The sequence below is a fragment of the Bos taurus genome, chromosome 11 (genome assembly GCF_002263795.3).
Source record: "Bos taurus isolate L1 Dominette 01449 registration number 42190680 breed Hereford chromosome 11, ARS-UCD2.0, whole genome shotgun sequence".
Lineage (NCBI taxonomy): Eukaryota > Metazoa > Chordata > Mammalia > Artiodactyla > Bovidae > Bos > Bos taurus.
The window spans coordinates 105,987,622-105,998,577 of record NC_037338.1 but is presented as its reverse complement, the minus strand read 5'-3'; the positions used below and the strand labels follow the sequence as shown (position 1 = coordinate 105,998,577).

General features: G+C 66.8%; 1 protein-coding gene across 2 annotated transcripts; it reads right to left on the bottom strand.

The window, feature by feature from the left end:
• Nucleotides 1-1,962: 1,962 nt before the first annotated feature.
• On the bottom strand, nucleotides 1,963-6,899 carry LCN12 (lipocalin 12). 2 transcript variants are annotated; one of them, XM_024999743.2, is made up of 6 exons: nucleotides 5,544-6,899; nucleotides 5,047-5,183; nucleotides 3,750-3,829; nucleotides 3,567-3,670; nucleotides 3,354-3,455; nucleotides 1,963-2,086 (listed from the first exon to the last, which is right to left on the bottom strand). In XM_024999743.2, exons 1-5 carry the CDS (start codon nucleotides 5,658-5,660, stop codon nucleotides 3,357-3,359), a joined length of 537 nt encoding a protein of 178 aa, XP_024855511.1. In that variant the 5' UTR covers nucleotides 5,661-6,899; the 3' UTR covers nucleotides 1,963-2,086; nucleotides 3,354-3,356. The 2 variants fall into 2 exon arrangements, with proteins under 2 accessions (XP_024855511.1, XP_024855510.1); XM_024999742.2 differs by having other exon boundaries at nucleotides 3,554-3,670; nucleotides 5,544-6,890.
• Between the last annotated feature and the right edge of the window lie 4,057 nt (nucleotides 6,900-10,956).

Genomic DNA, 10,956 nt, shown 5'->3' with positions numbered 1-10,956 from the left:
CGGGCCAGCGGGGCTAGCGGTGGGGCGGCTGCAGTGACCCTGCGCAGCTGCGTCTTGACTTTAGCCAAAAGCAAGCCATCTGGGCCTGCCGGGCAGGGCCATCGCCCCACACTCTCCCATGGGGACAGGTAGAGACCCAGCCTGGAGGACAGGGCCAGGCCGGAGGGCGGGGCACGGAGGGCGGGGCCAGACTGGAGGGCGGGGCCAGGCCGGGGCTGGGGGAAGGGCAGGCCGGAGGCGGGGCTGCGGGACACCCCCCCAGGCTCCCAGCGCGCTGCCAGTCACTGGTGGGCGGGGCCTGGCCGCTCAGAGTTGGAAACTGCTCTTCAGACGATTAAACAGGCCCCTCTGTCTTCCTACGGGCCAGCCGCAGGCCAGAACACATGCTTCCAGCGCCCGTCTCTGCCCAACCCCGGCTCCGTCCCCTCAGGACCGGAGCACCTATCCACCCCCACCCTCGCAGTGCTTCCAGCCCAGCTGACAGTGAACCCCAGGCCCACCCCACTGACCAGACAGGAGGGGCGTGCGTGTGGCCAGAGGTCTGGTGACTCTGCCAAGGGGTCGGCCAGCATCCTTGAACCTCAGTTTCCCCATCTGTGCAGAGGCACCAAGGAGCACCCCCCGCCCCCGCAGGGCTGTGCAGGGTTAAGAAGTCTGGGGGCCGAGTGGGGCCCCACCTCTCTGCCTGCGCCCGGGGCCTGGACCCCACCCAGCTGCTGTCCCCTGTCTGGCCCAGGCCCCAGGCCGGCGAGGGCTTAGACCTGCCTCTAAGGATGGCCCCTGTCCACGGAGAACACCACGGGTCAGCGGGGGAAGGACGGAGGAAGAAACACAGCGGGACAGAGAGGGACCACGGCGGAGGGTCCACCCTGTGAACCATCACCCAGTAGCCAGTCCACAGCGGAGAGGCCCATCCTCACGCAGGAAGGAAGGCTGCACCCCACAACCACAAGCCCTCGGTCAGAACACAGCCACCCTCACGCCCACCTCCTCCACCCGTCCTCCCACCAGCCACCCACCTGCACACCTCGAGCCCTCTGCTGACCCCCCCACCTCCGTCCGTCCATCCGCTCAGGGCCCGCCCCCTGCCCCCAGCAGGCAGGTGTTCACGGCCTCCTCTGTGGCCGCTGCCGTTCGGGGTCTGGGACACAGCGGCGGGCAGAGCAGGCTTGTGCCTGGACAACCCGAGCTGTTGGAGCGTCAGATGCACAGAGGGACGTCAAACCGTGACCACAGGAGGCCATCACACGCGGTGCCCCTGGGGTCTATTACAGGGTCAATCTGGGCCATCAAGGAAGGCTTCCGTCCCAGAACCCGCCTGGTTTCTGCGACACCCTGCTCGGTGGACGTGTCTATGAGACCAGGCTCCACCGCCCAGGGATGCTGGAAGGGCTGCCTTCAGAGGAGTTTTAGACCACGCCCTCGTGGAGTCCTCCTGAGGGTAGATGCGCCTGGAGGCCAAGGTCAGGCACAGCAGGGTCTCTCTGGATGCCTGTTACCCTCTCCTGGGGTCGGTTCCACCCCGGCCCTGGGCGCACCCTACACCTCCCGGCTGGTAGATCCGGGGGTGCACCGGGAAGAGACTCAGGAAGGGGTGGTGCCCAGCGCTCAGACTGAGGTTGGTGTCCCGGCTGGCAGCCTCTGCTCTGCAGCGTCCCTGTCCCTGCACCCTCAGTGGCAGGAGGCCCAGCTCCCCTTCCCCAGCCTGGGGCCTCTGTGTCCGGTCCTCCAGGCCTTCTGGGGGCAGAGGGAGGCCTCTGAGGTCCCCCAGCAAGGAGCTGGGAGGATGAGGGGCCTTGTCCTGGGAACCACCTAGTACTGCCCACAAGGACATGCAGACACATTCACGCCCTCGTGCGCATGCCCCTGGTGGGCAGGGGCTGGGCATGGGTGCTTTGAGGGCAGCCCCCACCCGGGTGCCTCCCCACCTGCCCCAAGGTCACGGTCACTCACACTCCTAGGTCCCAGCACAGCGAGTTTATTTCATGCTGGGAGTGGAGGCGGGGAGAGTGGGGCAGTGAGGCCGGGTTTGGCGGGGGATGAGGTGACTTCATCTTTCAGCATTTCTCAGGCAGGACTGACCACTCTGATGGAGAGACAGAGCCTCGGGATGGAGGCCGCAGGGGACGGGGCAGAGCCGGGAGGGAAACCAAGACAGACACAGACACACACACATGCACACACACACACACAGACTGGCATCGTGCACACATGTACACACACATGCACACACGCACACACGCACAGACTGGCATCGTGCACACATGTACACACACACACGTGCACACACGCACACGCACAGACTGGCATCATGCACACATGCACACACACGCGTGCACACGCACACGCACGCACACACGTGCACACAGTCGCTTTCAGGAGGGAATGGGGAGGAGGCAGGGAGGGGGCAGGGGCTGGGGTGGGGGCCGAGGCACCTCTAGGGGCTGCCCTGCTGCCAGCCTGACCTCCTGGGGGGAAGTGCCCATGGGGCCAGACTCACTGCAGACCCTGGTGGCCAAGCATGGTGGGTGTGCGGTGGGCTGCACATGCTTGTGAGCGAGTGTGTACCCGAGGGCATCCTCCCTGTGCACGTGTGTGTGCATGCGTGTGTAAGTGGTATATGTTCAAGCGTGAAGTGGTATATGTGCATGTGGCTGTCATGTGTAAGAGCAGAGGAAGGAAACTCAGGGGTGACGGGAGGGGCACTTGGCTGGGGAGGGGGTGACCCAGGGGAGGGGACCTGGGTGTGGAGGGGTGACCTGGGTAGGCAGGGGACACAGGTGGGAGGCGGTGACCTGGGGGAGGGGGACCTGGGTGGGAGGGTGACCCGGGAAGGGGTGACCTGGGTGTGGAGGGGTGACCCGGGGGAGGGGGGACCTGAGTGGGAGGGGGTGACCCAGGAAGGGGTGACCTGGGTGTGGAAGGGTGACCTGGGTGGGAGGGGGACTCAGGTGGAAGGGGGTGACCTGGGGGAGGGGACCTGGGTGGGAGGGGGTGACCCGGGTAGGAAGGGTGACCTGGGTGTGGAGGGGTGACCCGGGGGAGGGGGACCCAGGTGGGAGGGGGTGACCCGGGTGTGGTGGGGTGACCTGGGGAGGGGTCCCAAGTGGGAGGGGGTGACCCAGGACTGGGGGACCTAGGGGAAGGGAGACCGTGGGGGAGGGGCTGGCCCCGGGGAAGGGGACGCAGGTAGGGAGGAGACCAAGGAGCATTGAGACCCCCAATATGGACTCAGGCTGAACCCTGGGGTAGCTGGGACCCCACGCTTGGGCCACAGGTGTGGGCCGGGCTCCCGCAGGACCCCCGCAGGGCTCCGAGGCCCCGGGCAGACGCCAGCTGGTGCAGAAGCCCACCTGTCAGGTCTGGAAAGACGATGCTGTCATCCGAGAGGCCCTGAGCTCGGACCAGGCAGACGAACTTGTCCAGCACCTGGGTCTGAATAGCCCATATTCTGCCTGGGGGCCGAGGAGCATGGCCTGGCTTCAGCCACACGTAGACTGGCCTCCCTGTCCCCCACCCACCCTGACTGACCGCGCTGGGGCGAGGGGCTCACACAGCAGGCTGACCCTGAGGATCCTCTGCAGGTCCGACTGCTTTTTGGAGAGTAGGAGGGCGAAGGACGCGTAGTCCGTGTCATACACTTGGATCTCCTCGGGGTCCGCCCCGGGCTCTGGCGAGGCAGCCTCGTCAGGCCTCCCCGCCAGCGCCCACAGGCTGCCCCCTCCTCCCCCCGCCCCCCGCCCCCTCACCTCCACTGTGATCCACCGAGAACGTCCCAGGCTGGGACTGCGAAATAAGCTCATATGACCAGGTGACACAGCGCTGGCCCCTGGGGAGGGGGACAGGCAGGAAGAAGGTTCCAGAACCCGGCCGGGCCTTTCCCAGGGGCTGCCCCCAGGTGGACCCACCAGGAGGGCCCACTCACGAGCCCCAGCAGCCCTGGGGCTTTGCCCCGTGGAGGGGACCTCAGCCCTGGGAGCTCTGGCGCCGTGTGGCCCACCCATCTGTGGCCTCCATCAGGTCCACCCGCTGACCATTCCTCGGCCTGGAACCAGACCCGAAATGCACCCGAGGCACACGCTCGAAGGACGGTGTTTCTGGGCCGTGACGTGCCTGGGAGAGCTCTGGCTGGGCCCTGGATTTGAGCTGGGAGGCAGGACCTGGTGCCCTGACCCTGCCAGGCAAACACACTCGACTGACAGCAACAGTGGAGGCTTATGGAGGTGGTGTTTGCACTGAGTCCCTGCCCCCCGAGGGATCGGGAGCTGGTAAGGATTTGGAGACTCCCCGCTGGGGTCTGGCGTGGCTGAGCCTGCACAGAGCTGGGGCAGGGGGCTGCTCTGTGCCCCGCTGCTGGCCTCCGGGCTTCCTGTCTCATGCCGGGATCCAAGAACCCCAAGCGAAAGAGATCTCTGGGTGGGTGGGCGAGGAAGGCCTCGGGACCTGCTGGAGGAGCTGCCCCGGGAAGGAAGCCCTTGTGGTTTCAGCGTCTCCAGGGGGGCTGTGCACCCCCAGGGCACCCCCAGGGCTGTCCATCAAGCCTCCCCACTCTCCCCAACCAGTCATCCCGGCTGTTCCACCAGAGTGCCTGTCGCCTGGACCGCACAGCAACGGGTCCAGAGGAACGCAGGACTCAAGAGCCGATCAGACACCACGGCCAGGCCGGCCTGGGTATTTCTTCTGTTCTGGAATTCTGATCCTGAAGAGGACGTCAGTGTAAGCCACTGTCTTATCCCTGTGAGGGGAGAACCTGCCTGAATGGAAGTCTAGGGCAGGCAGAGCTGAGAGGAGGAGAGGGATGGGGTGAGGAGTCTCTGATCACAGTGTCCGAGATCTTGGATCCAGTGGAACCTGGCATCCACCAGCCCTGGGGTCTCCTGAGTCTGTGATCTAGTCCGTGCCTCCCCTCTTTTGAAGACGCCCCCCTAGACCCGGGTGAGGTTGTTAGCGGCTCGTGCTGGACATCAAGTTAGGAGGAAGGCCCTGGGAGAGTGCGGCCAGAGCCCCTGGTGGAGCTGCCGCGGAGGCACTGACCCCTCCACTCACCGGATCATGGCGTATGCCGCTTCCAAGTGGTTGTTTTTATTTAGCACGAACGTCGCCGTGAAAGGGCTCAGCAGGGACCTGTCTGCTACCGTGTGGGTGTTGCCCGCCAGGCCGAGGACATACCACTCCCCCTGGAACTGCAGGGGGCCGGGGGTAGGCAGGGGCCGGGCTGGCCGGGAACCCTGCTGCACTCGGCAACAGCTCCCGGTGTTCGGTCACGCTGGCAGGAGCCCGAGAGAGCCCGGGCCTCGCAGGGACTGTGACGCTGGCTGGGGGGGCCCCACAGGGACTGTATGCTGGCCGGGGGGGCTCTCTGGGCAGAGGGACTGAGATATTCCCCCCAACTCCACAGGGAGAGGTGGGGACTACAGGGGAGTCTAGGGTTCTCTGCTGCCAGAGGCCAGGGGTCTCCATGGTGGGGGTGCCCAGAGACCTGGCCTGGCTGACTCCCCACACCCAGGCCTGGCGGGCACCTCCCATCCCTCCTTGGCCCTGACCTTGCTGTCCTCGAAACTCTGCAGAACAGAGCTGGGGGCCGCCCGGGTGTGTGGGCTCTGGCCCTGGAGGGCTCTCGGCAGGTAGAGAAGCACCCACAGGGCCAACCATGGGCCCATCCTGGCAGGGACGGGGTGGGACGCGCCGCTGGTACTGCTGACCTCAGGCTCGCCCACCTCTTTATGGGCCTGCCTGGGGGTGTGACCCAGCACCGTCCTCCTCAGGACCAGGCTGGGGGTGGGCTCCAGGGGAGGGGCCCAATCAGGCCCTGCCCACCAGAGATGGGGGCATCTGGGTCACAGCCTGGACAACGTGGGAAGCCAATGGGGCAGGTGGGGTGCCCACTGGGTCCAGACCTCCCGGGGAGGCCCCCGAGCCAGCCTCCCGGGCTCGGCCGCCCCTTGCCCCCTCCGGGGGCCTCCCCATGCCGGCCCAGCTGCACCAAAGCACAGAATGCTGTGTCCCAGGCGGGAACCCAGGGGTCAGGGTCAGGGCCAGGGCGTTCTCACTCTGGAACAGGCAGGGCAGCCAGCCCGCAGGCGGCTCCACAGCCCCGAGACCGAAGTGGGGCCAGAACAGGGCCGGGGGGACCTGAGTCACCGCCCAGGAGGCGGGCAGGGGAGGAGGGGACAGGGAAGGCCAGCCGGGCGGGGGCGGCCCCACACGCTGGTCCTGGGGGCTGGAGGGCAGCTGTGGAGGGCGTGGGTGGCCTCAGACACCCCTGGGGGAGGACAGAGCCCTCCTCTCCACTCCAGCCGGGCACTGGGTGCTGGGCTCCGTCAGACGTGGGAAGGACCTGTGCTCGACCCCCGAGCTTGCCCTGGGCCACCTCCCCCCACCCTTGGCCTCCGGGCCCAAGGCTTCAGGCCTTGGCTCAGTCCCAGGCCGCCTCCTCTCCTCTGGGAAGGGCCTGGCCCTGGGGTGGGGCGGGGGCTCTGGGGGGCTCAGCCCCCTGCCTTGACCTCCCTGAGCCTGGCCGGTTAGCCAGGTCTTCTGCTCACAGACTCTGGCCTCAGCGACCTGGTGGTTAACCTCCCGAAGGACCCGTCACGCTCCGCCTAAGCTGGGGGGCAGCCCCCAGCCCCTCTGAAAGCTCCTATCCTACTCCGCTGACCCCACTTGATCCTAAACCCTGCCGAGGCGGCACCTGGCCCCTCGGGCTGTGGGCACTCTGCCGCACCAGGCCGGGCCCTCCTCCCACCACCGTCCCGCCCACTGGGCCCTCCAGGGAGACTGAGAGCGGCGGTCAGCAGCGTGTCAGATGGGACAGCCCGCCCCCAAGTGCCGCCATCCCACCAGGGCCCTGTGACCACCTGACCTGCCACGGTTAGCTCCTGCAGCGGCTGAGGCCAGGCGAGGCCTCCACCCCCACCCAGCCCTGAGCGGAGCCCCAGGCCCAGGGCTCCCACCGCCCCCCAGGCCCTGTCTCCCCCAGGCCCTGTCCCCCTCCAGGCCCTATCCCCCCCTGGGCCCTGTACCCCCGTGGGCCCTGTCCCACCCCCAGCCCTGTCCCCGCCCCCAGGCCCTGTCCCCCCCAGGACCTGTCCCCCCCATGCCCTGTCCCCCCCCGGGCCCTGTACCCCCGTGGGCCCTGTCCCCCCCAGGACCTGTCCCCCCCATGCCCTGTCCCCCCCCAGGCCCTGTCCCCCCCAGGCCCTGTTCCCCCCCAGGCCGTTCCCCCCCAGGCCCTGTCCCCCCCAGGCCCTGTTCCCCCCCAGGCAGGGCGACCCCCTCCACGTGTGCACCCAGCAGAGTAGGAACACTGCTGCAGGGGAGCGGGAAGGGTGAGTGAGCCCCCGTGAAGCCCTCTCAAGCTGGGGAACTTGGAGGCCCCTCTGTGGTGGGGGACATCTGGCCCTGTCCCCACACGCAGGGGCCTGGCCCCCTGCCCACTGGAGCTCCTGCGGGGGCAAGGACAGCAGGTGCCCACCGGGAAGCGCCGAGCACAGGGAGTGCCCTGGTGGCCCAGTCGTTAGAATTCCCGGCTTTCACGGCCACAGCCGGGTTCAGTCCCTGGTCTGGGAACTCCCGCCAGCCGCGTGGCCAGAAAACGCCCGCTGGTGTTGCAACCGCGGTGGGGAAGCGGTGCTGGAGGCTGGGACGCGGAGCCTCATCCCCTCGGGGCGGGTGGGGGGGTCCGAGTCAGTGCAGCTCAGGCATGCATGGCCCGTCCAGACTCCCTGACCAAGACTGCCAGTCAGAGTTCCCTAAGCTTTTCAAGGTTTCTCTTTTTGATAAGATTGTCTAGGCAAGAGTGCTGGGGTGTGTCACCAGGCCCTCCTCCAGGGGATCCTCCCCCACCCCAGGCCTGAGCTGCAGGTTCTTTACCACCCCTGGGAAGCCCGATAAAAAGCCAACTCTTACAATTAAAAGGCAAAGCTCAATTATAACCAATAAAATCTTTACACAAAACGACTCAGGGCTTCCCCAGTGGTGCAGTGGTGAAGAATCCACCTGCCACTGCAGATGTGGGTCTGATCCCTTGGTCGAGAAGGTCCCCTGAAGAAGGAAATAGCAACCCACTCCACCATTCTTGCCTGGGAAATCCCGGGGGCAGAGGAGCCTGGTGGGCTGCAGTCCATGGGGTCGCACGTGTCCGCAGAGTCTGACGTGACTGAGCACACACGTAAAAACGACTCATCTAGAACTGCAACTGCCTCACCTAGTTTTTGAAAACAATTAAAAAAAAATGTATTTGGCTGTGCTGGGTCTCGTGGCCGCCAGGATCTTCAATTTTCGTTGAGGCACGAGGGATCTTTAGTTTCAGCGTGTGGGATCTGGTCCTCTGACCAGGGATCAAACCGGGGCCTCCTACGTTGGGAGCACAGTTAGCCACTGGAGCACAGGGAAGTCCCTAGATTCTGAAACTTAAGAGGAGGAGGGGGCGAGAGAGGATGAAGTGGCTGGAGGACGTGACCGACTCCACGGACATGAGCTTGAGCAAGCTCCGGAGATGGTGGACAGGGAAGCCTGGTGTGCCGCGGTCTGTGCGGTTGCAGAGTTGGACACAACTGAGCGGCTGAGCATATAAAACGACTCACCCAGAACTACAATTGCTTCACCTCGTTTCCTGAAGTGTAACTAGAGCTCGTTACACATTTTAGTGAAATCAAAAAACATTGAGGCCGTAGCGCTCGCTACGGTGTCCCCGGCCTCCAGCTCTGTGTAAGAGCTGCGGCGGGGCTGGGCTGCCCTCGGCCTGGGCCCTGGGAGCCCTCGAGAGGCCTGGCACAGCCCCTGGAGCCCAGCCCCGCTGGGAGCACCCTTCCTTCCCCAGAAGCCCGAGGAGGCTCTAGGGAGCCTGGCCTCCTGCCTGCAGCTGCCCACACTCAGGGCACAGACCCTCCTTCCTGCCTGGGCACGTGCGGCCAGGCCTGCGGGGGCCTCTGGGAACTGCCAGCTCAGAGCCGCAGCCCGGGTGATGAGGTGCCCAGCTCGGCGGGGTCTTTGACTTTCCCCTTCCTGCCAGCCCCATCTGCCTGTCTGGCTGGGAGCCCAGCACCAAGGGACATGGTCCCTGCCCACTGTGGACACTGGGCCCTGGAGGGCTGTGGGCTCCTCCCAGCAACCGTACCCCCTGCCCAGGTCTGGACGGGCCCGCGGGGGGAGGAGGGAGGTGGGCACGCGGAGGTGGGCCCAGGGGTCTCCGACCCTGCTCTCCAGGGACCAGACAGAGGTCCCTCCTGTTTGTGGCCTGCAGCTCACCTGGGGTGGCCTGGCCTCCCTGCAGCCCAGGTGGGGAGGCCGGGGGGGAGGTCCGTCTTGCTGTGCCCACTCTGCCTCACCAGCATCAGGAGTGGCGAGCCCTGGACTTCAGCTCCCAGGGGCAGGGGCCTGACACGCAGTGGGCATCTCAGAGATGTCCATCGGGCAGACACTGAGTCTCCCCGGACGGGGCGGCTTTGGCCGAGCTGAGGCCCACTCCCTGACCTCCTGCCCCAGTGTGGCCCCAGCATGGGGGCCGCCATTTGCCCTCAGGTCTCCCCAAGTCCTCTTGAGGAGGGCCGACCCTCCTCCTCATGGGGGGCACAGTGGGACGGGGCGGGCTGGGTAGTGTGTGCCAGGCACAGCTGCCTGCAGTGCCCCGGGGACGACTAGCAGCCGTCGCGTAGGCCTGGCTCCCGCCCGCCACGGGCTGCTGTGCGGGGAAGAAGGTGGGAGAGAGGTGGGGGAAGAAGGCCAGCCTCCAGTGGGGGCAGGGCGCAGGTCCGGGGCCCATCAGAGCGTGGGCGGGCGGGCCTGGGGGCAGCTGGAACTGGCCCACGTCCTCTGCAGCTTCAAAGGACGGGTCAGGGGGCGGGCTTTCACCAGTGGGCCCGGAGCTGGGCACCCCCACACCAGCAGACCTGGCGGGGGGTGGAGCGGATGCTCCATCAGAGCTCCTGCCCTTTGGTCTCTGCTTCTCAGGGCTCTGCACCGCGGGTTTTTTCTTTGGCGTCCTCTCCGCTGTCAGGGACACAGGTGAGGGTCCCGGGAAGCTTGGCCGGGACCCACGTGTGGAGGGCGCACAGTCGACCGCGGGAGGCCCCATCCCCACGCTTGACCTTCTACCAACAGCCTGCGGTTGTGCGGAGAAGCCCCTCCAGGCAGAGGCTGGGGGGCGGGACACCAGCCCCCATCTGTCCCCAGACCTCAGGGCTCCCACCTTCCAGAAAGTTCTTCCCTACAGGCTAGAGATCATCTTATGGTCCCTCATGACTGGTGACCTTGGGCAGACCCTGGGTGTGGGCTCCTGGGGGCCACCCCGTCTGTCCAGGCACCCCTCCCCCGGCACTCTGGGCCCCCTGCCGGCCCACCGACGTGGTTGCCCCCAGGGGCGCCTGTTGCTCGCAGCCACACGCGGACTCGCCCCGGGGGGCAGTCCTGTTCACCAGCCAGTCCTGTGCCCTGTCTGGCCCTGTCTGCCCCTGGAGCGGCCGTGAGGGCCACGCAGGCTCCCAGCTGCCTCAGATGGGCCCCAGACCCGGGAAGTGATGGGGGATGGTTTCCCTGCCTGACCCCCTGAAGCCACATGCTCCTCCCCAGGGGCCCTTCCTGCCTTGGCTACGGGCCCCTGGGGCTCTGGGCCCTGGCTCCCAGGAGGGGTCTCAGGAGGCAAGGGAGACCTGCAGGGAAGGCTCTGGAGAAGACCAGGGCGTCTGCCCAGCAGGACGGCCCAGTGGGGCCACGGGGCAGGCCTGCTCAGAGCCAGGGAGCAGGAGAGACAGGCGCCAGTACACGGGACAGAGCAGGGGACACTGGGGTCCGAGGGCAGGGTGCCAGGTGCCCTAGGCCTTGGCCAGGAGCTGTTCCCCACCCCCAACTCCCTGGGGAGGGCTCGGCACCAGGAGGTGGGCCCCCGCCCTCCAGCCCACCAGGGAAGCAGAACAGGTGGGCAGACGCGGGGTTCCAGGGTGGAAAGGAAGAGGCAGCAAC